The sequence below is a fragment of the Chelonoidis abingdonii genome, chromosome 7 (genome assembly GCF_003597395.2).
Source record: "Chelonoidis abingdonii isolate Lonesome George chromosome 7, CheloAbing_2.0, whole genome shotgun sequence".
NCBI classification, from domain to species: domain Eukaryota; kingdom Metazoa; phylum Chordata; order Testudines; family Testudinidae; genus Chelonoidis; species Chelonoidis abingdonii.
The window spans coordinates 91,295,067-91,320,232 of record NC_133775.1 but is presented as its reverse complement, the minus strand read 5'-3'; the positions used below and the strand labels follow the sequence as shown (position 1 = coordinate 91,320,232).

The window sequence follows — 25,166 nt, the reverse complement described above, 5'->3', positions numbered from 1 at the left end:
GCTTTGATAGAACAGATTTGTTTCCCCATACAGCGATCAGATCCAGTATCTCCCGTATGGTCCATGCTGGAGCTCTTTTTGGATTTGGGACTGCATTTGCCACAGCAATCAGAGCTCCATGCTGGGCAAACAGGAAATGAAAATCTAAATTTTACGGGGCTTTTCCTGTTTACCTGGCCACAGCATCCGAGTTCAAATTGCTGTCCAGAGCGGTCACAGTGGTGCAATGTGGGATACCACCCGGAGGCAAATACTCTCGATTTGCAGCCACACTAACCCTAATCCGATATGGTAATACCGATTTTAGTGCTACTTCTCTCGTCAGGGAGGAGTACAGAAACCGATTTAAAGAGCCCTTTATATCGATATAAAGGGCCTTGTAGTGTGGATGGGTACCGCGTTAAATCGGTTTAAGGCTGCTAAAATCGGTTTAAACGCGTAGTGTAGACCAGGCCTCAGTGAATTTGATCCTATAAGCCTCCTCTGTACAGATGCCTCTTATAAACTGCAGGAAAAAATAGATTTCTGCCTGACCTGTCACATGTCTTTGTAGACCTGACTGTCTGTGTGTTCAATCTTCCAGCCATAGTAACCCAATTTCCTGAAAATCAAATTGTATGCTACTCCCTGTTTCAGACATTACTGCTGTCAACAGCAGCTAGTGCAGATAGTAGAGAACCAGGCCTCCTAATTCCAGAGGGATTAGTGTCCACAGTTTCAGACAGCAGCAGGATGTATGATGGTGGAGTGATTTAATATGCAGCTGGATTTTCACAAACTAGTTTGACTCTGCATGACTGAACAACCAGGATGAAAACTACGTGGCTCAGAAATTCAGTAAAACATCACTGGAAGTCAAAGCAGAGGCTTGTACCTGTTTATTCACACAGTATCTTGAAATCATTTGTAGATTTGTAAACATAGTACAAACCTGATTATTCAAACATCAGTTACCTGAAATAGGGTCGTGTCCTCTACAATCAGTCAGTGTCATTAAAAGTTCCTATGATTGTCCAGAACCTTGATCATTCAATGTGTCCTCTGGCATTTGGATCTCTGAATCTCTATTATCTATGCACAATGTATGTGCAGCACAGCACTACAGGGAGAGACTGTTTCCCATACCCTAGACCAGAGCCCTGGTGCTAATATAGTTAAATTGACTGGATAGTGGTATATGCTTGACCCCTTCATAACAAAGGGGTGTACAAAACAGCTGGTCAGAATCCCAGAACAGAGGGAATTAAATAGGCCCAGTAAGTATCTGGCTACATGTTGCATGGCTGGGAATGTGATGTGCACATCACCTGCCATTACTGTGAGTGAATATGACAAATGGAGACTAATGGTACAATACATACATAATGTGTGTGTGTGTATATACACTGTAAATATATATATATACACACACACACACGCACCTTTACTCTGATATAACACTGTCCTCAGGAGCCAAAAAAGCTTACTGCATTATAGGTGAAACTGCGGGTATGGCTACACTTGAAACTTCAAAGCGCTGCCGCGACAACGCTTTGACATGCGAGTGTGGTCGCAGCGCCAGCACTGGGAGAGAGCTCTCCCAGCGCTGCACGTACTCCACAGCGCTGTGGCACTGTTTACACTGGCACTTTACAGCGCTGTACCTTGCAGCGCTCAGAGGGGTGTTTTTTTCACACCACTGAGCGAGAAAGTTGCAGCGCTGTAAAGCGCCAGTGTAGCCAAGGCCTGCGTTATATCGAACTTACTTTGATTTGCCACAGTGCAAACCCCCCCTTCCCCCCCAGAGCGCTGCTTTAGCGCATTATATCTGAATTTATGTTATATTGGGGTAGAGGTATATATATATGTGAGGATATACTGTCCCCTTAATGTGCACACACAACCCTCACCTTGGCATCAGTAGGTTTTATTCATAGGTATCAAGAGAAGAATAACCTCACTTAGTATAGACATACCAGATATAAATATACATATCATTTTGCTATATTGTATTGGCTTTGACTTTTTCTCTCTACCTGGGGAAAACCAAAGTCAGGAGAGTTGAATTTTTATGGTAGATGCTCTGGGGTTTTTTTCATACTACAAGTCCTTTCAGATAACTGCTCAGTCCCTTTGAGATTGTAATATTTCTCAGAGAGTTTGTGGGTAAGCATAATATATGAGTCATACTATGAGGGCTGATGGCAGAAGAGATTATATTTGCACAGTATATAATGCTAATATATGTGCATGTCTGTGTAGTACTGTTTTACATTTATAAGCACCTTTCATCCTGAAAAACCCCAGAGCCCTTCAAACACCTTGGAAATGCAGCCATTTCTAGATGGAGAACACAGAAATGTGCCCAACAGTGAAGGCAGTAGCTGAAATTTTGGCCAAGCACACCAGTGAACAAATTCTACTCTTCCAAAGAAGTGTCAGAGAACATGATTTTTAAGAGCTAATTCACAAGACATACACACACACCCACACACCCCCTGCCTAAAAAGATAAAGAGTTGCGTGACCTTACCTGGATTTTGGCCTTGCAGTCTTGGCAGTGAAATCGTGTTACTGAAGCCATCCCTCCAAACCTATCAGGAACAAATGAAATGAGCATTGCACAGACAATCTAAGAAAAACTGAGGAAAATTCTTTACCCCAGCCTAGTATCTTGGTGTGGAGTGATATATAGCCACTCCACTCCCTTTTCTTCAATCCCTGTGTGCACCCATTACTTGGGTGATTTACATCTGCAGATCTATGTAGTGGTAAATCTATTAATCATTTACCCCTAACATGCTATCAAACACTTCCATATAAAGACCTAGTCTGTTCTTCACCCCATGCCCCCAACTGCATGCACACATATACGATGTTCAGCGGGACCAGTTCAGTTCTGCTGCATTTATGGCCTCCAATTCCAGCAGAGGCATTTGTCCTCCGAGTTCTTGATTGTCAGGAGACTTAGCCCTGCATCATGTCATGTTCTGAAGGAGATCATCACAAGCCATAAGGACTAGTACTCTGGGAGCAAGGGATTGGGCATATTACATGAAAGCTTACATTCCACAGTAACTGACGGGGCCATCACAGCAGGGTTGTTATAGCCAGTACCAACCACAAGCAACTCAATCTCAGCCCTGGCCCAGACAGAGCCGGGTGGCATCTAGCACAGGTTTTGAAAACTGTCTCAGCAGGTTATGAACTGGATTTCAGGTAGGTACCAAGTCTGATATGAGTGGGAGGTTTCCTCAATCCAAGCCAACCAGAGTGATTGTTCGATGCAGAGCCTCATGCAGCACACCAGGAATCCAGAGGCGGCCTTGCCAGACCATTTTGCAAACTGGTTAGGGGGTTTGCTGTCTGTTCCATTAGCTCTTAATGAATCAGAAGAGCTATCCATTGAGATCCCATTTTAGAGGGCAATGAGATAAACGCCATTAAAATGGCATCTAGGTTGCCAGGGGACAAGTTAGAAAGACATTACGTAGCCTGGCAGTAAAGGAAACAGAGTCCCTAAAAATAAATCACACTAAAGCATATGCAGTCACTGCTAGGACACCTGAAGTTTGCACATATGGTTGCTCCACTGGGAAAGGTCTTTCTGCTCCAGGTGTGCAAATCAAAGAGCTTGCATCTCATTATCAAGGCTGGGGAGGCATCAGCCAGGGCTGGAATGAAATGGCTAAGATTCCCACGACACTGTAATGGGGTGACAGTTTGGCAGCTTCAGCAGCATGCAAGTCTGATTGACCTGTATCTTTCACAGATGCGGCAGTGCTAATGGCGTGGGTGTTTACTTTCCAAGATGAGGATATCTTGGCCTGTGGCATGGAGCCAAAGGTCCCAGGATCAACTCTCCAGATTGTAGAGGGTTTCTTTGGAATTCGTCCTGATACAACCACAATACTTTTTGGTTCCAGCAATGGCAATCTGGGGAGGAGGTGAGGAAGGCTCCGGAAGGAGGCACTTTCTCCAGATCATGCAACAAGGCCTAATTGTTACACAGTCCACATGACCTACATTATAGCCCCTCAGAGATTTTTTCGTTCCCAGATGGTTGCTGTTGACCCTATCCTTTAGAAGCAATAAAAGAGGGTGTCTGGTTTGTGTGATACTAGCTTAATGTTACTTCCTCTCTCCTCCCTCACCACCATTCATCCCAAGGGGCCCCACTTCAGGTTCAGTAATATATGAACACATGCAAAATCCCATCCTTCCTGAGGAAACCGGGCAGTAGAATATGCCTGATCTGCTCAAGAGAATCTCTCCTCAGTATTTAAATAGTGTGAGGTCAACAGTGTTTCCTTAGTGTGGGCCAGATCCTGTCTCATTCATGCCAATGGAATAACTTCACTGAAATCAATGGAGTTGCTATACTACCTACCTACTTACTAATCTACATGGTGCCCATCACCTTGAAATTAGAATAGTTCCCAAGTACTTAAAAATAACAATGCTCTTGATTTACAGAAATAAACTACAACTGAGATCTGAACCTGGCCCAATGTTTTTAGTTTATTCCATAGGAAGTGAAAGGAGATTGGCACATCTATGGCTTTTAGGAGACACACATGCTCTGAACCTTCCTAATAGGGATTGTGGGAGTTTTGAAGGGATGCTAGTCAAAATGTAATGCAATGAATGCTTCTCGGGACTGATTAACGTATAGCTTGTGCCACACAAAAACACAAAACAGATTTATAACTCACTTGGTTGGATACTCCCTTTCAGATAGACACCCTTAGCTTCTGATTGAAGTCTTGGGGGATCTCTTTATCATTCTCTCTTCCCTCACCTTCTCTGTTATGCTGTGTACGGTTTTGTTTTCAAGTCCCTCCTCTTCAGTGCCTTCCACATACTGTCCCTACTCCAAAGTCCCTCCCCTAGCCCACTCCACCTCTGGATTTCAGTCAGCTTTGCTAGCTCTAATACTAACCATACAACAATTATTCTATTATCATTATTACAACGTATTTGGCTAGCTCCAGACCAATACAGTGGAAAAACAACCCTAGTCCCCCACTGTGTTGGGGGAACACTGGACTATTGCAGACTTTTGTCCCCCTTTTCTCTTCCTAATGTACAGTACTTTAGATCCATCTGACCATGAGCCAAAAGACTTCTTCCTGTAAGTTTTCTCTGTGCTAATAGTATGTCTGGAACCCCCCCACTGTAGTATTGCTAACCACCCTCTTGCCTGACTTAAAACACAGCATTAAGCAGTGTCCCACTATATCTGCTTACTGTCCATTTTGCTCCAACCTTTGCTAAAAACTGACTCTATTCTGCTCATACCTTAGTCTCAAGCTTGCTTCAGACCCAGTTTCCAGCTCAGTCTATGATGGCAAGACACAGACAAAACCAAAAGTAGGCAAGACTAGAAATCCACACTTTCAGAAGACCTTGCTCTAGTGAGTATTTGTTTAGTGCTGAATTTGATGGACGCTACAAGGAGCAATATGACTACTACAGAAAGTAGCATGTGTACATCCAAAGAGGAAGAGGTTAGGGGAAAAAAATCCTTAATAGGAGTCCTGCTATCAACCAGCTATTATAGAAAATTTCACAAGTATACTTTAAAATGAGGACCGGGTTCCCCAGCTCTACAATACAACTTCATGCAGCCTTCTGGGTCAACTCACAAAGTGCTCAGCACCCTCAACTCCCACAGACTTTAATGGGAGTCAAGAGCACAGTGTGCCTTGCAGGCCTGGACCCTTCATTTCTAGAGCATCTTTCAAACACGTTGTATCCTGAGTGCTTTACAGGTCAAGCCCGTAAAAGGTGTCGAAATGAGAGAAAACAGTGATGCCAAGTCAGGATATGGAATAAATGAAAGCTTCCAACTCTAGGGCTAATAAAGGAGAGAGAAAATAAGAGGCAGAGGCAAGGGAGAAAGGAGATGCTTTGAAATGAGATTTCAAAAGACCCAGAGAGTTGATGAGGCGGAGAGATACAGGGATGGAATGTTTTGTAAAATGGATTAAGCTAGAGGAGCATAAAACATTAGAAGCGAAGACTGAGGGCAGAGGGAGGGCACTCAAGGACACTGCAGCAGAACTTTCAAGCAATATAAGCCTGCATTGAACTTTCTGTTCCTGGCAGCCTTTTTTTGGATGCTATTCTGGGGGCTTCCACAAGGTCACAAGTGGCAACTGCAAATGCCTGTGTGGCAGTGTGATATGGCGCAGCTTCCTTAAATAGCACTGATGCAGTTGGACACAATATTGTTTGGCGAATACTGGGGCCCTTCACATCCCACAAGTTGGGCTACCAAGTGGCAACTCAGATTGTGTGAAATTCAGCAGCTTCCCTTTGCAAGGGATCAGGCCAACAGTTCAGTTGGTTCCAATCCAGGCATTGTTCAGTGATCTGCCCCACTCTCAAAACTCCCCTGAACTGGGCTTTGAGTCTAGGGTGCAAACAAACCTCAAATCAAATCTCAGGCAACACTGACCCAGACCCATACAATGATTATGTATGGGTTCACTGGAAAGGCTAAAGAATATTATGGAACTTTTCCACAATACAGTGTGTCTCATCAATGTGCACTGGGTGTGTGTGTGTGCAGTGTGCCTGTGCAGTGTGTATGAGTATAGTGCACATGAGCAGTGTTTGTACGCAGCATGTGTACATGCAGTATGTATATGTGGAGGGTGCACAAGCAGTATATAAAAGCAGCATGTGTTTTCTTCTCGGGGATTGGGATCAAGAGGGTGGAGGAGAAAGGAGGCAGAGAAGGTGCAGAAGGGTTATGGCTGAGGCAGACCTGTGCCCACAGGGGCCACTGAATCAGAGGTACAATGCAGGACAATCCTCAGGGTTGTCCTAGTCCGATGCTGCATCAGGTCCTGCAGCCCCTGAACAGGGGAAATGCAAGCTACCTGCCCTCCATTGGCCCCAGTGAGAGCAAGGCAGGCATCAAACCCTGCCATTTGTATTTGGTAGTGTATTTATATACACATTGCACAGATATAAATGACAACATAAAGTGCCAGGCAGAACAGAATCAGACATGAACTGAATATATTACATTTCCTGTAGCAGTAAAGGTGGAACACTTGTTTGATAACCACGTGGTGGCGTTTTAAAGTCTCTACCTTTCACCGAGTGTTCAGAGATCCCCTGTGAGAGGTGGGCTGGGCGAAATCCAGACTCAGTTTTTTTGCTGAACCCTTGTACTGCGGGTGAGGGATGTGTTCCACGCTGGGGTTCCTGTTGCTTTGACTCTTGGAGGTGCTGCACACATGGTTTTTGTCTCTCCAGAAAAGATCTAAAAGCTAAGTAAGGCCAAGATTGTTAAAGTTACTTAGGCACCTAACTCCCATTGAAATCAATGGAAGTTGGGTGCCTAAATACCTTTAAGAATCTGGGCCAGAAAGCTGTTTTTTGGAAAGGGATAAGCAATTCCTCTGAAGCTATCTGTTGTGGTCTGAGGGTTGGAGAAAAAGGAAGGTAGATTGCTGTACAGATTTCTGGCAGCAACCTTACTACATGATACCTAGGCCAGACTACACACAGACTCCAGGATACAAAAAATACCAGGTGGGTTTATACCAAAGATGTCATCATGTCTGAGGGATGGAATAGAGAGGGCTGCTTCCTCCAACAAGAACAGCCATAAAGACAATGGAACAGATTCCACCCTCCCCTCCTTCCACTCTGGTCCACCAAAAGAGTTGGAAAGTCAACCTATCCAGCTACCTAGGAGATTCCCCTACACAGACAGCATTCACAGGTGCCAAACAGCTGGCTTAGCATACGTCACAGCCAGACAGAGGTGTGACCAGAGAAAAGAGGGCATGGCCAAAGCACTTGTGCGCACAGGTTATTCCCAAATGCTCAAAAGGCTGTAGTGTAAATTAAATCTTGGATAACCAGGTGTAAATTAATTTGGGCTTTGGGCTGTTCTCACTCAGGCTGGGGACAAGAGCTGCCATAGGAACGGCGATACTGGGTCAGACCAATGGTCTATTTAGCCCAGTATCCTGTCTTCTGACATTTGCCATTGGTTCCTAACATTCTGTTGGCTTTTTTGTCTGCTGCTGAGCAAATGTTTGCAGAGAATTATCCACAGTGACTTGAACATTTCTTTCTTAAGTGGTACCACCTAATTTAGACCCTATCATTTTGTACGTATACTTGGGATTATATTTTTCAATGTGCTTACTTTGTATTTAGCAATGCTGAATTTCATCTGCCATTTTGTTGCCCAGTCACCCAGTTTTTGAGATCCCTCTGTAACTCTTCACTGTCAGCTTTGGACTTAACTATCTTGAGTATTTTGATATCATCTGCAAACTTTGCCACCTCACTGTTTACCTCTTTTTCCAAATCATTTATGAATATGTTGAATAGCTCTGGTCTCACAAGGGACCCCACTAATTACCCCTCTCCACTGTGAAAATGACCATTTCTTCAGACTCTTTGTTTCCTATCATTTTACCAGTTACTGACCCATGAGAGGACCTTCCTGCTCATCCCATGACTGACTACTTTGCTTAGAAGCCTTTGGTGAGGGATCTTCTCAAAGGATTTCTGAAAGTCCAGGTATATATCCACTGGATCACCATTGTCCATGTTTGTTGACCCCCTCAATACCTAATAGATTGATAAAGCATGGATTTCCCTTTACAAAAGCCATGTTGACTCTTCCTCAATAATATCATGTTCATCTGTGTGTCTGATAATTCTGTACTTTACAATAGTTTCAACCAATTTGCCTGGTGCTAAAGTTAGGCACACTGGCCTGTAATTGCCAGGATCACCTCTGGAGCCTTTTTTAAAAACCAGCGCTACATTAGCTATCCACCAGTCATCTGGCACAGAAGCTGATTTAAGCAACAGGTTACATACCACAGTTAGTAGTTCTGCAGTTTCATATCTGAGTTTCTTCAGAACTCTTGGGTGAATACCATCTGATCCTGGTGACTTATTACTGTTCAGTTTATCAATTTGTTCCAAAACCTCATTCATGGACACCTCAGTCTGGGACAGTTCCTCAGATCTGCCATCTGAAAAGAAAGGCTCCATGTGGGAATCTCCCTCACATCCACTGAGGCGAAGACTGATGCAAAGAATTCAGTCAGCTTCTCCGCAATGACCTTAGCTTCCTTAAGTAGTCCAATAGCACCTTGATTGCCCAGTGGTCCCACTGACTGTTTGGTAGGCTTCCAGCATCTGATGTACTTTAAAAAAATTGCTGTCGGTATTTGGCTTTTGGTAGTTGCTCTTCAAATTCTTTTTTGGCCTACACTTTTATTCATGACTCCCCAGAGTTTATGTTCCTTTCTATTTTCTTCAGTAGAATTTAACTTCCAATTTTTAAAAGATGCCTTTTTGCCTCTGACTGCTTCTTTTTCTCTGTTGTTTATCCAAGGTGGCATTTTTTTGGTCCTTTTATTGTTTTATTTTTTATTTGGGGTATATGTATAGTTTGAGCTTCTATTACAGTGTTTTTTAAAAAGTTTCCACATACCCTGCAGGCATTTCACTCGTCACTGTTTCTTTTAATTTCTGTTTAACTAGCTTCCTCATTTTTGTGAAATTCCGCTTTTTGACGTTAAATGCTACTGTGGTGGGTTTCTTTGATATTTTCCCCCCTACAAGGATGTTAAATTTAATTACTTTATGGTTGCTATTACTGACTGGTTCACCTTTTAGACCAGGTTCTGTGCTCCACTTAGGACTAAACTAAGAATTGCCACTCCCCTTGTGGGTTCCATGACTAGCTGCTCCAAGAAGCAGACATTAAGGGTTAGAATTTTTATCTCTGAATCCCATCTGAGGTGACATGTGCCCAGTCAATACAGGGATAGTTGAAATCCCCTATTATTATTGAGTTTTCCGTTTTTGTAGCCTAATTTCCTTGGGCACTTCACAGTCACCATCACCATCCTGGTCACTAGTATATTTCTACTGATATACTCTTATTATTCAATCATGGAATTTCTATCCATAGAGATTCTACAGTACTGTCTGATTCATTTAATATTTTTACTATATGACTCTATGCTTTCACATATAGTGCCTCTCCCCCACCAGCACGACGTACTCTGCCACTTTTTTTCATTTGACTGTGTCTCTTCAGTTCCTGCCTGTACTTTATGAACTTCTATCCTCTCCTCTTTACTAGGATATAGAGCAGGGATCGGCAACCTTTGGCACGCGGCTCACCAGGGTAAGCATTCTTGCAGGCCAGGCTAGTTTGTTTACCTGCCGCCTCCGCAGGTTTGGCCAATCGCGGCTCCCACTGGCTGCGGTTCACAGCTCTAGGGCAAGGGGGGCAGCGGGAAGCGGCAGCCAGTACATCCCTCAGCCCACGCCACTTCACAGCCAGTGGGAAACAGAAAACTGCGGCCAGCAGGAGCCACGATCGGGCGAACCTGCGGACGCGGCAGGTAAACAAATCGGCCAGGGCTGCCAGGGTGCTTACCCTGGCAAGCTGCATGCCAAAGGTTACTGAACCCTGATATAGAGTATCCCCTTTAATAAACCCTCCCATAAGGGATCTGTCTATCCGAACCATGTGCTCCGCTGCATCTGTCGGCCTTTCCCCAGCCCTTAGTTTAAAAACTCCTCTACAACCTTTTTAATTGTAAATGCCTGCAGTCTGGTTCCATTTTGGTTCTAGTCTGCAGCCAGACCAAGAACCCAAGATCTGTTAGGTGGTGTTCAAATGCCTTTGTTCTCCCTTGCAATCCACGTCTCACTGAACACAATTCAGATTCAGCTCAGAATCTGGGCAAGTACGCTTCCTCCTAAGCATATTGCATGCAGTTCTCCATCAAACTTCACCCTCTTGCATGGCTGAACCTATTTTGCTGAAATGATAAATCCATCTTTTGGAAAAGACTAAGCAAAAACATTTCAGACTAAAAAGAGGATTTTGAGAAAGACGTGATCAGATAAAAGCAGAGGTAATAAAGGAAACCTTTACTGAACCCTAATTATAGCATCTGTTAGCCATGAACATGGCAATTATTACACAGCAAATATTTACTTTATTGTAATAGTATATCTAATGTCCATGGTTTCTGCATCACACAGACAAATATAGAATAAAGAAACATTTTCACCATGCAAGGAAGTAGAAGAATGTTGAGTCTTACAGCTGTATCATGTCCATGCATTTGATTCCCTGCTTCTAGGTATTAGTCAGTTCTCCAACTTACCACATGCCCAGTCCTGCATTCCCTGTGCACCTAATTCTTCTATTAACTTCAGTGCACAAAGAATGTATTATTGGGCCTCAGAACTCACAAAGCTCAAGGCAGCTTCCTTGAGCAATAACTCATTAGTAACTCCCTGGAAGCCTGAAACTGAAATCTGCTTCCTTACTGAAACATAGGCTGGCTCATGAGCGCTAAGCTCGACAGACAGTTTTATGATTGTGGGGCTGCTTGTGAACATTAAGGTGTGCGCACTGGTTTGCTTTGTAGGGTTGTTTGAGTACTGGGCGACTGCCTCTGATTTTTTTTTTTAAAGGCATTGAAGCATTTATTAAAAATACACACATATAAAGAAATACCTGGACTTTGCAAATAGATAAAGGGGCAAATAATCAAATTAAATCCCAGACAATCTTGGTACTGTCTTTTTAATTCATCCTAAGCCTTGTGACGTAGACTATTTAATTTAAAAAAATCTAGGAGCTGGTGGTCAGAAATCTGTTGAGATGAATATTCACATCAGGGTGTTGTTTTTTACATGACACAGCTACCATTAAAGTGCCAAGTTCCAGAGTGCAAAGGCAAACAGAAAACCTTTGAGAAACTCAAATTCCTAAACAGGCCACTTGTTAATGGCCACCTTATAGATCTCTAAAATGTGCCAAGAGTTAGTATCCAGCTGCCTTCTCTATTCTCAAGCTTCTTCTACAGTAGGGAATTTGGGGAAATTTTCCCATGGTTAATAACAGACTTGCAGCTTGAACCAGTGTCAGCAACCTTGGGAAGATGTGGGTATGAATATGCCTGTATGTGAATGTGGATTCACTTTGAATGTATGTTAGTGAGCATTTGTATGGAGTAGCGTTGTGCCAGCACACAAGTGCATGTGTGTGCAAGTGAATATTTCTGTATGAGGCAAGTGCATGTGGATGCATGTACATTTGTGCCAGAGGATGTAAGAGAGACCCTGTGTGACTGTATGCATGTGAGGACAAGTGTTTGTGTGCACAAGAAATTATGTGGGTGTGATGGTGCCTATGGTGGGGTGACAGTTCAGACCACAGACCCATCACTGGGCTGGGGCAAGCATGGAAAAGGTAGCTGCTACCGAAGTAATACTGTGAAGGCTTCCTTCAAACAAAATTTATCTTCCAGGGCTACTGGAGTTTAGTCTGGTGTGAACAACTCACTCCTCTGAGTCCCATCACAGCCAATACAGCTGATATTTATATTGAAAAGATCCTTTTATTGACTCTGTCCTCTCAAATAATTGATAAGCTCTTACTGCCTTCTGACCTTGACAGTCCTTATCCCAGCTGTTCCTAGTGTTTGGTCCCTCCCCAGCCTATCTGACAACTCACTGCACTAAAACAGGTTGTGTTTGTGGGAGAAACAGGGGCAGGGGCTTGATTTCTGCAGCAAGACTGCAGATCTGCTGGCAACTATGGGAAGGGGAACGATGCTGAACAAATATCACCCATGGAAGTTATTATTTACCTCTTCGTGTGTCTCACTGTCTTCCCTTGCTATTTCTTCTCCTCCCCTTTCCCTCTCTCCTTCATCACTGCCTTTTCTTTTCTTAAGGCCTAATCCAGCACCCCCTGAAGTTAAAAGGGATCTTCCATCGATTGCCATAGACTTTGGATCCTTTCTTCTTCACCTCACTCCCTCTCCCTCCCCCCAAACCATAAGAATATAAAATACAAATGGTCTCCATTCAGCTAGCGTGTATGAGTGAGGAATCATTAAATCAAGGAGCTGAATGAAGGGTATATGCCACCCCCTGGGAAGGTCCTGAAGCAGCTGTTAACTCTGTCCTCCTCCTCCATGTTCATCTGTCAAGTCAGAGGGGTAAATGTGATTTATTTTAAGGATTAAATGTTGTATTATAGTCTTTGTAAAGCTCCCAAAGCTTGGCAGACATGTTCCATACCAGCAATACATACATCAGTATATGATTCATTCCTGAGGCTTGATGGTTTACTCCACACCCCTTTAGTTCCTTTTGGGATTTTCTAGAACCCAAATGCCTCCTACTCAGGGATGAATAGGTGCTGGTGGAGAGTTATGCACTCGATGTCTCAAGATACAGTGGACCTGATTTATACCAGTGTGAGTGCCCCTAATTTACATTGCTTCTAAGTGAGATCAGAATCAGAGGCAATATCTCACTGGAAGTTTGGTTGTTTTGGGAAATTCAGTCCCTGCATGTCCAAACTAATGAAATATGGTTTAGCAGCACCTGGATACCTCAGTGACGGGTACATAACAAATACAGACAGTTCCATTAATAACACTGGGCTCCATCACACCATCCTGCAGCAGGGTAAATTCTTCCCACAGAGGCGGAGTTCTCCTCCATCCCCCACAAAAGAACAAAGGGTTTATCCCCCAAACTATGCAAATTTCCCCAGATCGGGGCAGATTTAGGTGGTGTTGCTGGAGGCCCTTTGACATTCACAGAGATCCTGTACCTCCGCACTGGCTCCTCGCCCCCAGCAGCTCTGCTCTGGCTTCCTGGACTCATCATCCAACAGTTGCCCCACTCCAACCCCTTTTAAAGGAAGGTCCCAATGCAGAGGGTGTTCAAAAAGACAGTATGGACTTTCTTTAGCATTTTCCATGTGGCTGGTGGGGACCACACTGTTAATCCCCTACATGCTCCCAACCTGTCCCTACCACCCCACATCTGAGTGCTCATCTTAAGCCTCTCAGTTACTGCTGGCATTTGCTCACGTTTCTATTTGGGGGGAAGCTGCGTGCACAGCTCAGAGTAGGCCCTGTGCTAACTATTGCAGGAAGCTGCAGAAAAAACAGAGAAAGTTGATCGCAAAATTTTGGGGATTATTTTTTTCCTCTTACATTAACTAATTAACTTTCTTCCTCTCTTCAAGTGTATCAGCTTCCCAGCTCCGATGGCAGAGTCGGTACAACAGCCCGGCAATACAATCAAATGAGTTCGAATTCAACCTGGCAGCCCAACAGGGTGGAAGATTGGATTACTTGTGTGTCAGCAAGAGGGCATCGCTCTCCTGACCTCTCCTGAGCAACTAAACTGAACTGGGATTGGGAGGGTGGGAGAGGAATAAGGAAATTAGCATAATAAGCATCTTCCTAGGAGCTACAAGGGAAATCCACAATGTTACAGCAAAAGACACTAGAGCAATCTTTATGTAGCTGTTTAAAGTTAGGAGATCCCCAAACTTCATCTACCCTCTTTCTTGTTTTAGTTAAAAACAAAAACAGGCAGAGGTAGAGACAGAAAAGAAATCAGTTCCAGCAGTTAGTCCAGCATTCAGGAGCAATCCTAGAGTACCAGAACAGTGCATGCCTTCCAGCACTCATAAGAACCAGTACATGTAGCCCACAATAACAAACTTCCAATGATAAACTTTGAGGCAATCCTGATTTTATTCAAACTAATTTGCCTGCCATCTGTTCTATTAACTTCTTATTTGTGAATGACTACTATTGCCTCTATTTATTGGTGGTTTTATACATGTCCACTACACTTCCCAGCCACCAAACACTTGATACTGTATCTGTTAATCTTAACCCCCCACATTCTGGAGAGATAAGTCAGTGGTTTGAGCATTAGCCTGCTAAACCCAGGGTTGAGAGTTCAATCCTTGAGGGGGCCATTTAGGGATCTGGGGCAAAAATCTGTCAGAGACGGTACTTGGTCCTGCTGTGAAGGCAAGGGACTGGACTCAATGACCTTTCAAGGTCTCTTCCAGCTCTATGAGATTGCTATATCTCCATATAATAATATGGAGGAAGATGCACTGCTCAGCACAGATGAATACTTAAAAGCTCTGAGAAAATAAAAATGCATTAAACTTTTATCTTCGGTGCTATAGCTACAATAAGCAATCAAAGAAACTGACACTCTCCCAGGGCTCTAGACTGCCTGAAGGAATTTTTTTTACATGGACTGGCTAAAAGCATCTCAGACACCAGCTACACTGTTTTTGGTTACTTTGCATTGGTTAAATGATGAGCTGTGAGCATTGCATAAAGCTCAGAAGAAGGCAGAAGATGACGGAGGAAATATTTTTCACTCCAAGGATTTCATGATCAAACCTAATTTTTTTAGATCGCAAATATAAAATCAATAAGAGCCATTTACAAATCTGACACTCCTTTTAGAATCCTGCTGAGGAAAGTCTAATTCCATCTCTTTATACAAGAGTGTGTCTCTCTCTTCCTTAACTTCTGAGGCCTGTCTCTCTCTACATGATAGGAGTAACTCAGGTTGCAATAAATAGCAGTTAGTTGCATCCAGTGGCAGGATGATCGATCCACTATATAGTTTCTAAAGCTACACCAAAGGAATTAAAATTCTATCTCACAAATTCTAAGTGATCCCTTTCATTTACTTTTCTGGCCATTCAATAACACAAATTTCATTTTTCATGCTATATCCATAAAATGGCTATTTTTCTCACCAAAATATGTGATGTGGAAAATTTCCCATGCTCCTGAGGAAACACATCTGATTATCATCCACAAGGAATTTTCTGTTTCATAATCTCAAATTTCAAAACAAATTTGCTTCTTTTGCTCAAAACCAGGATGTTTTCCAAGCAAAAGACATTTTCACTCAAAATGAGTCTATATTTTCAATAAAAATATAAGGAAAATATAGCTGTATTTAAAAAAATTGGACCATTTTGGAACATTCCAAATCAAAACTTTGGTTTCAAACTTTTCAAATTTCAGATGGACTTTTTCACATATCTCCAAGTTGAAATTCTGAGACAAGGAGCCTGCTTCAAAGCCTCCCTTGTCCCCCTGTGGGGAGTATTTGCAGGTCTGTGTTTTCTTTCTGGCCCTGCATATTGTTGAAACTGGTATTCTAGTGCCATTGCCCCCATCCGTCTGGAAAAGGATTTTGTTTTCTCAAACCTGTGTTGTTATAACTGTGTTACAAAAAGAATGAGGGGAGCTGAGCATCCCCTGATTTTGAGTACGTAGATTTCTGAGGGCCCAACTTGAGACACCTTGGGCCCAATCTTCAGAAGTGCTGAGCACCAATAGATTCCACTGACTTCAGCTGATGCTGTGAGGACTCAACAACTCAGAATTTAGACCCAAAGCATCTGGAGCAAGTCACCCAAAAGTCAGAGGCCACTCTGGAAAGTTTGGCTTTTGTCACTTGCCCAAGGGTTCATAGCGAGACAGTAGCAGAGCCAGAAATAGTTCCTAGGACTCCTTACTCACAGTTCAGTGCTCTGTCTACTGCATCATAGCATGGACAGGGCTCCATTCTCCAAACCCAATATCCAGAGTCTGGAAGAAGCTGACAAATCTCTATGTCAGGCAATGTTTTCATGCAGCAAGGTCAATCCTTGACCAAACAGCAGCCCCCAGACCAGCTAGAATTTTAGGCTCTTCTAATTCTAATGCGTCTAATGAAGTGAGTATTCACCCACAAAAGCTTATGCTCCAATACTTCTATTAGTCTATAAGGTGCCACAGGACTCTGTCGCTTTTTACAGATCCAGACTAACACGGCTATCCCTCTGATACTAATTCTAATGGTGCCCCCTAGCCTGATTCCTTGAACAGCAGCTCTACCACACACCTCTTCTCCCATTTCTCCACCCATCCAGGTTTTTGCATTTGTTCAAAGTTCCAAAGGCTGCAGAGCCAGGAGAACCGTGGCTTTTAAGCAGTGGTCCCATACTAAATTAGTACTGCTGCTGCTGTTGCAGAATGGAGCATTGCTTCATCTATGTGGTTGCAACACCACTGAAATTTGACCCAGCTGCCCCTCTGTGCAGTGAGTGTTGCAACCTGGCACATGGGGAGTCTGTTCCTGAATGGTGAAGCATAGGGGAATCTGCCAAGAACTCAACTCCTGGCAGCATCTACTTGTGTACCGTGTGGGACGGGAGACTCCTCAGCTGAGGGAGATCTGGGGTCCCGATGGGGGTGGGGGATGAGCGGGGACAAGAATGGAATCTCTGCTGCAGAGTGGGGCAGGGACGACAATTTGCCCACCCCCCCAAGAAATCTTCCCCATTTCAATCCCTCTCCACAGTCAAGAAGGAAACCAAACTAAACCAACCCCTCCACACCATACATTGATCAAGCTTCATAAAATTCAAAGCAAGAATAACTTTCCATTTATAAATGAAACAGCCATGTGTAAAAGGAAGCTCTGCCACATAATAGGAGAGGGTAGCACACAGGCTTTAAACGAAGGACATAAGAAAGCCTGATTCATGAACAAATGTGAGCTTCTTTTCTTGAGAACACGCAGCATCTTCTCAAAACTGATCCTCCTGATTCAGTGTTTCACATGTAAATAATTTACCATGCTAACATGTCAAGAACAGCAGGTCTGCAGGGAAGGGAGGACAGTCAGAGTCTGTAGATAAGGGACAATTGAGAATTATATAGGGCAATGTAAATCCATGTTATTAGCTTCCACACACATACTTGCACATTTATATATCAATATTTGTGAAAAGGAGATTAAAGTCCTGATCTAAAACCAGCACATGAAGGAAGAGAGACGGCTGCCCTCCATGCTGTCTTCAGCATGTCTTCTAGAGTTCAAGGGGGTGCTACACAGAATGCCCCTTTTGGACAGAAATGAAGCTTTTCCAGTTAGATGTATGGTGCCTAGATGTTGTGGAGATGGGTGCATGAGGGAGAGAGAGGGGCAGCGGAAATTATTTTCAAATATTGCTTTTAATTCTCCCACTCTCTGCTCCCCAACTTCTGTCTGTGGCAGAGAAAGCCCAGCCTTTTTCCTCTCATTAGCAGGTAGGTGAACAGCTGGGTTTTTTCTCTGATGTTAGTGTATCTCCCCTCATTGGTTGTAAAGGAGCACTGAGTCCCTGCATACTGAGCATCTGACACTTTCCAGCACTTCAGTGACTATAACTATGGGGTCTGCTTCCCCACCTAGTGTGTGTCCAGGGGGGGGAGTGGGAGCAGAGCAGAATCAAAGGTCTTTCCATCCCAGTTCCATTCAGTTCCAGGGTAAGATGTTCTGAGAATGGAGTTCCTGAGAAAGGGGTGGACTCACTACAGTGGGGGGAGGGGTATCTCCCAGTAACAGTGATGATATATTTTCCTGACACTGATGTTGAAATCAAAGGATCAGAAATAAGCAGCCGCCTACTTGAGACAAGCATGCCCTTTCCAATACATACTTCTCTATAGACATCATGAGATTTAAAACTATATTTACTTCCCACAGTCGTTAAATTTACTGCATGGCTTTTGAGGCATTTCCCATTCTACGTACAGGAGGGCTTCAGATTCTGTGGTATTATATCAGAGCATGATAAAATTTTAATGCTGCCCGCCCTGTCGGACATGTAAGTGTTGTCCGGCAGTTTGAAGAGGACTCATTTATCCTGGCTGTTATTCCTGACTCTACCAGACTCACTGAGGGCTAATCTACACTTGAAGCACTATATCAATGCAGCTGCGCCACTGTAGTGTATCTGGTGAAGACACTCTATGCCAACAGGAGAAAGCTCTCTCACTGGCATTATAAAACCACTTCCGTGAGCAGCGGTAGCAATGTCAGTGGGAGAAGCTCTCCCACCGACATAGCCCTGTCCACACCCATGCTTACGTCGGTGTAACTTATGTCACTCAGCGAGTGTCTTATTCACATCCTTGAGTGACACAATTTATGCTGATGTAAGTGGTAGTGTGTACAAGCCCTGAGTGACTGTGGGCAACTAATTTCACCTCTCAGTGCCTCTGCTTACCTGAATATTAAGAGAAGATAGTGACACTTACTGAACTCACAGACTTCATTAGTGAACATTGTAAATGTTTATAAAGCACGCTGAGATCCTTAAATGAAAGGCAATGGATTACAGAGATACATTATAGCGTGTCAGGTAACTATTACAGAAAAGGACACAATAATACCAGGGTACAAAATATACCGAAAGGACAAAGCAGATCGTGCTGGTGGGGGAGTGGCACTATATGTGAAAGAAAGCGTAGAATCAAATGAAGTAAAAATCTTAAATGAACTAAACTGTACCATAGAATCTCTATGGATAGAAATTCCATGCTCTAATAATAAGACTCTAGCAGTAGGGATATCTTACTGACCTGACCAGGATGGTGATAGTGACTGTGAAATGCTCAGGGAGATTAGAGAGGCTATTAAAATTAAAAACTCAATAATAATGGGGGATTTCAACTATCCCCATATTGACTTGGGTACATATCACCTCAGGATAAGATGCAGAGATAAAGTTTCTTGATACCTGAAATGACTGCTTCTTGGAGCAGCTAGTCCTGGAACCCACAAGAGGAGAGGCAATTCTTGATTTAGTCCTAAGTGGAGCACAGTATCTGGTCCAAGAGGTGAATACAGCTGGACCACTTGCTAAGACCCACCATAATATAATTAAATTTAATATCCCAGTGGTGGGGAAAACACCACAGCAGCCCAGCACAGTAGCATTTCATTTCAGAAAGGGGACTACGCAAAAATGAGGAAGTTAGTTAAACAAATTCAAAGGTACAGCGCCAAAAGTGAAATCCCTTCAAGCTGCATGGAAACTTTTTACAGACACCATAATAGAAGCTAAACTTAAATGTATATCCCAAATTAAAAAAAAAAAAAATGTAAGAGGACCAAAAAAGTGCCACCGTGGCTAAACAACAAAACAGAAGCAATGAGAGGCAAAAAGACATCTTTTAAAAAGTGAAAGTTAAATCCTAGTGAGGAAAATAGAAAGGAGCATAAACTCTGGCAAATGAAATGTAAAAATATAATTAGGAAGGCCAAAAAAGAATATGAAGAACAGCTAACCAAAGACTCAAAAAATAATAGCAAAAAAATTTTTAAGTATATCAGAAGCAGGAAGTGTGCTAAACAGTCAGTGGGGCCACTGGGCGATTGAGGACGATAAGGCCATTGCAGAGAACCTAAATGAATTACTTGCATCGGTCTTCACATCTGAGAATGTGAAGAAGATTCCCAAAGCTGAGCCATTCTTTTTAGGTGACAAAACCGGGGAACTGTCCCAGATTGAGGTGTCAACAAATTGATAAACTAAACAGTAATAAGTCACCAGCACCAGATGATATTCACCCAAGAGTTCGGAAGGAACTCAAATGTGCAATTGCAGAACTACTAACTGTAGTTTGTAACCTATCATTTAAATCAGCTTCTGTACTAAATGACTGGATAGCTAATGTGATGCCAATTTTTAAAAAGGGCTCCAAAAGTGATCCCGGCCGGTAAGCCTGACTTCAGTACTGGGCAAACGGGTTGAAACTATAGTAAAGAACAAAATTGTCAGACACATAGATGAACATAATTTGTTGGAGAAGAGTCAATGTGGTTTTTGAAAGAGAAATCATGCCTCACCAATCTACTAAAATTCTTTGAGGGGGTCCACAAGCAGATGAACAAGGGGGATACAGTGAATATAGTGTACTTAGGTTTTCAGAATGCCTTTGATGAGGTCTGTCGCCAAAGGCTCTTAAGCAAAGTAAACTGTCATGGGATAAGAGGGAAGGTCCTCTCACGGATTGGTAACTGGTTAAAAGATGCAGGGAAAGGGTAGGAATAAACAGTCAGTTTTAAGTATGGAGAGAGGTAAATAATGGTGTCCCCCAGGGGTCTGTACTAGGACCAGTCCTATTCAACATATTCATAAATGAACTGGAAAAGGGGGTAAACAGTGAGGTGGCAAAATTTGCAGATGACTCAAAACTACTTAAGACAGTTAAGGCCCAAGCAAACTGCAAAGAGCTACAAAGGGATCTTACAAAACTGGGTGACAGCAACAAAATGGCAGATGAAATTCAGTGTTGATAAATGCAAAGTAATGCACATTGGAAAACATCATCCCAAATATACATATAAAATGATGAGGTCTAAATTAACTGTTACCACTCAAGAAAGAGATCTTGGAGTCATTGTGGATAGTTCTCTGAAAACATCCATTCAATGTGCAGCAACAGTCAAAAAGCTAACAGAATGTTGGGAATCATTAATAAAGGGATAGACAATAAGACAGAAAATATCACATTGCCTCTATATAAATCCATGGTATGCCCACATCTTGAATACTGCATGCAGATGTGGTCACCACATCTCAAAAAATATATATTGGAATTGGAAAAGGTTCAGACAAGGGCCACAAAAATTATTAGGGGTATGGAACGGCTTCCATATGAGCAGAGTTTAATAAGACTGGGACTTTTCAGCTTGGAAGAGACTAAGGGGGATATGATAGAGGTCTATAAAATCATGACTGGTGTGGAGAAAGTAAATAAGGAAGTGTTATTTACTCCTTCTCATAACAGAAGTAGGGAGTCACCAAATGAAATTAATAGGAAGCAGGTTTAAAATAAACAAGAGGAAGTATTTTTTTTCACACAATGCACAGTCAACCTGTGGAACTCCTTGCCAGAGGATGTTATGAAGGCCAAGACTGTAACAGGGTTAGAAAAAGACCTAGATATGTTCATGGAGGATAGGCTCATCGACGGCTATTAACCAGGATGGGCAGGGATGGTGTTCCCAGTCTCTGTTTGCTAGAAGCTGGGAATAGGCGACAGGGGATGGACCACTTGATGATGACCTGTTCTGTTCAGTCCCTCTGGGCCACATGGCATTGGCCACTGTTGGAAGACAGGATACTGGGCTAGATGGACCTTTGATCTGACTCAATATGGCTGTTCTTATGTTTTCCACTTTCATATACGTAATAATCTATTTAATAGAGAAGATGTTATATTTTTCTGAATACTTTCAATGTGATTGACTTTTATGAAAAGGGAAACAATGAAACAAGAAAACACAAAAGTGAAATTTCAATCTGAGAGCACAGCAAGTCTTCTTTGGAACATTCCACATCAGTCCTGCCTCACAAATATAGTCTCCATAGACACTTAAAGATGCAGTCCATAGAACCAAACTTGTTCCAGTTGCCAGCAACACACACCACAGAACAGTTATAGAATACAATACGATTATCAAAATGTGTATACTATTCAAATATCTACCTAAGGTATATGTAAAGTGTTTATTATGGCAACACCCAGGCATTTGTATGCATTAGTATCAAAAATAATATTTAAAAAAGATAGAGGGGGCCACTCTTGCAAACACTAAAACATATGTTTAAATTTACTCACATGAGCAGGCCCATTGAAATCTATGAGATAATTCACACAAGTAAAGTTACACGCATGCATAAGTGTTTGTATTATGAATTGAGGCCAATTCAGAAGGTGTCATGTACACATAGCATATGCTGCATGGATAATATGTTGCACAACATGAATGACAAATGAACAGGGACTATACATTTTCTCCTTGGATTTAGGATCTTTTTGAAAGGCTGGCAGGCTTAGTACACACTGTACATTCTTCAGAAGAGAATTATGGGCTGGGCAAACATTCCTTGTACTTCTCAACTGTTGCAATAATTTGCCACCTGTGCAGCCAAGCTGTTCATTCTGTAAATCTACAGGAAGTAAAAACTCCAGCACTTCCCCTGGCTGCCAAAGAAAGCTGACTACAGCACTGACTGCCCCACCATCCCTACCCTCACCCCCCCACATCCATCCAAACATACAATGAATGCTGCATTGACCAGTTAGATATGAGAGTTTGGACGCATAGGATTAAACAGCGATCACACATTGGGAACGCTATCTGATAGACAAAACCAACACACACACAAATTTGCTCAGCTCTGCAGGTTTCTGCTCTACACTGCAATTGCTACCAAGCTGAAGGAGGACAGGGTTACAAAACAGCTGTCCCCCAGCACTGTTAAAAATCAGCTCTGTCTTGCTGTATAAAAGGAACAGAATAGTGTTTTAACTGATCTCCTGAATCATCCTAAAACCCTGAAAAGTGGGGCCCAACTCTAGTCTGAATAAACTTGGTTGCAGTTACAAAATTCATGTTCAGAAATGGGAATACAGACCTATCCTAGTGTGTTTCACAAAACCTGTGTGGAGGCAAACCTGACCTGATAGTGCCTCTTTAAATAAAATATCTTCTGTTTTGTTACCCGAATTCCTCAATAATCTCTCCACCAAACCCCTCCCCGACACACAGCTTTGTAGAAGTGGAGATCAGAGACCTCCTGAAGCACCCGGAGCTCAAGCCTGAATTCATTTTCTTTAAATTTTGATGGATGCAAGAGCATCTGCGCCTGTGTGCTGGGAATGTCTGCAATTCCAGAACTGTCCCAGGCAATCTCTGCTCCCCACCATTACCCCCAAATTACTGACACAGAATGTGATTCACTGTTACACTGTTGTCATCTGATTTTTCCAAATACATCCATGTCCAATTCCCCCTTCCAAACCAGAGTGCACAGGGAATGGGAAATAACCTCTGTGTAATGCTTTGCAGCCCAGTCTATCAGAGAAATCAGCATTGCTGCTGCAATGCTGGAATGTTACAATTGAAATTGCCAGAGTTCAATCGTTTTGTTCATGCAGATTGTGTGTGTGCACGCGCGCACACACCCCTCCTTCCTCTGCTATGGCTCCCTATTATAATTCAGCCTGCATTTCAGCACATACCATGCCTGGCTAAAGCCACCTATTCCAGATTTCTCTGTCTAATCATTGGCAAGGACAAAGCTATTAGAAACTAAACCCAATAACTGGCTTTTTAATTTCATAGCCAAAAGTTGTCAGGACAGTGAAGAGAAATCAGCCAACTATTTCCCTGCCATGCAAATCTAAGCTCTTTTATCATTGTCATGGGGAGCTGTAGGGCAAACCCAGAAGGGTTTTTTCCTCTCTGTTGCCTCCACCCCACTCCACCACCCTCAGTGAGAAAGTTTCCCCCAGAGAATTCTGATGATCAGGGCCTTTCGTTTGAAATCATTCTTTATTAAAATAAACACACCATCCCCTGAAGAAATATCATAGCCAAGCATGCAGAGACTGCTCCTGCCTCTGGGATCTGATTAGAAGAGGTAACCCAGGAAAAGGCAAAAGTGATGGAAAAGGAAATCCTACCCATCCCTGCATACAGAAGGAGGTGACTCTCTCTTCCTCCTCTCATTGTCATGGGGGTCTTTGCTAAAGGAAAGCTGCAGTGATGACTTTTATTACCATAGAGAGCTCAAATTTGCTGAGTAAATGGTTATAATCAGTGAAGCAGTATTAACTGAAGTTCTGTGCCTGCAAGCATCTCACTGAGAGGGTGTTTAAGGCAGAAGGAGGGTGTTGCTTGGCCATTAATAGCTTGGCTCTTAGTGACAGGGAAAGGAAAGGACAATAATTCACTTCCTTAGAGCCCCCAGGAGGATGGGAGACAGGACCTCTTACCCCCACCCCCAGGCCCCAAACCCTTCTGTTCAGGAGACGTCTTTAAAAAAAAAAATTTGAACAGCAATGGATTGTTCTTTGCACATAGTTGTAGTGGAGAGTAGCCTTTTCCTATTACATTAAAATTTTCTTTGAAAGAAACGCTAGTTAACAGCTGTTGTGTCTGGCTAAGCTCCTCAATGGGGAGAAAGGTTGAAAGGGCAGGACACCTGAAAGAAGGGGGCGATGCTGTAAATCAGGGGTCGGCAACCTTTGGCACACAGCTGGTTTGTTTAATGCAGCGAACCGCGGCCAGTGGGAGATGCGATCGGCCAAACCTGCGGACGCAGCAGGTAAGCAAACCAGCCTGGGCCACATGCCAAAAGTTGCTAATCCCTGCTGTAAATTAACAGGTTAATAAAAAAGGCAGAAAGTACGAAACTAGAATGGGCGGTGCTTAATACCCCCAAGGGTGGGCAGGAGTGATGACTGAGTACCGCAGTTCCTTCCACTGGATGATACGAAATACAGGTTTCATGGTGACTACCACAGGGGCTGATACAGGGAACTGGAGTGAGTGGGTTTCTGCTTACAATTAATAGACTAAAAGCAGTGACTTTGTTACTTTACTCTACATTTTCATGTGATTTTCTAAGCATACCTCTTTGCTCATTTGCTTGCCCTGAAATAACCCTTTTTTTCTGACTGACAATCCCATCCCCAGGCT

At 43.0% G+C, this 25,166-nt stretch overlaps 1 protein-coding gene across 1 annotated transcript in view; it reads right to left on the bottom strand.

The window, feature by feature from the left end:
* The window catches only part of CPEB4 (cytoplasmic polyadenylation element binding protein 4), a 211,834-nt gene that overhangs the window by 174,639 nt on the left and 12,029 nt on the right, over nt 1-25,166 (bottom strand). The window contains exon 2 of the mRNA XM_075068113.1: nt 2,512-2,572. Coding sequence (XP_074924214.1) covers nt 2,512-2,562 — 51 coding nt within the window. The 5' untranslated portion in view covers nt 2,563-2,572. The remainder of the gene's footprint in view (nt 1-2,511; nt 2,573-25,166) is intronic.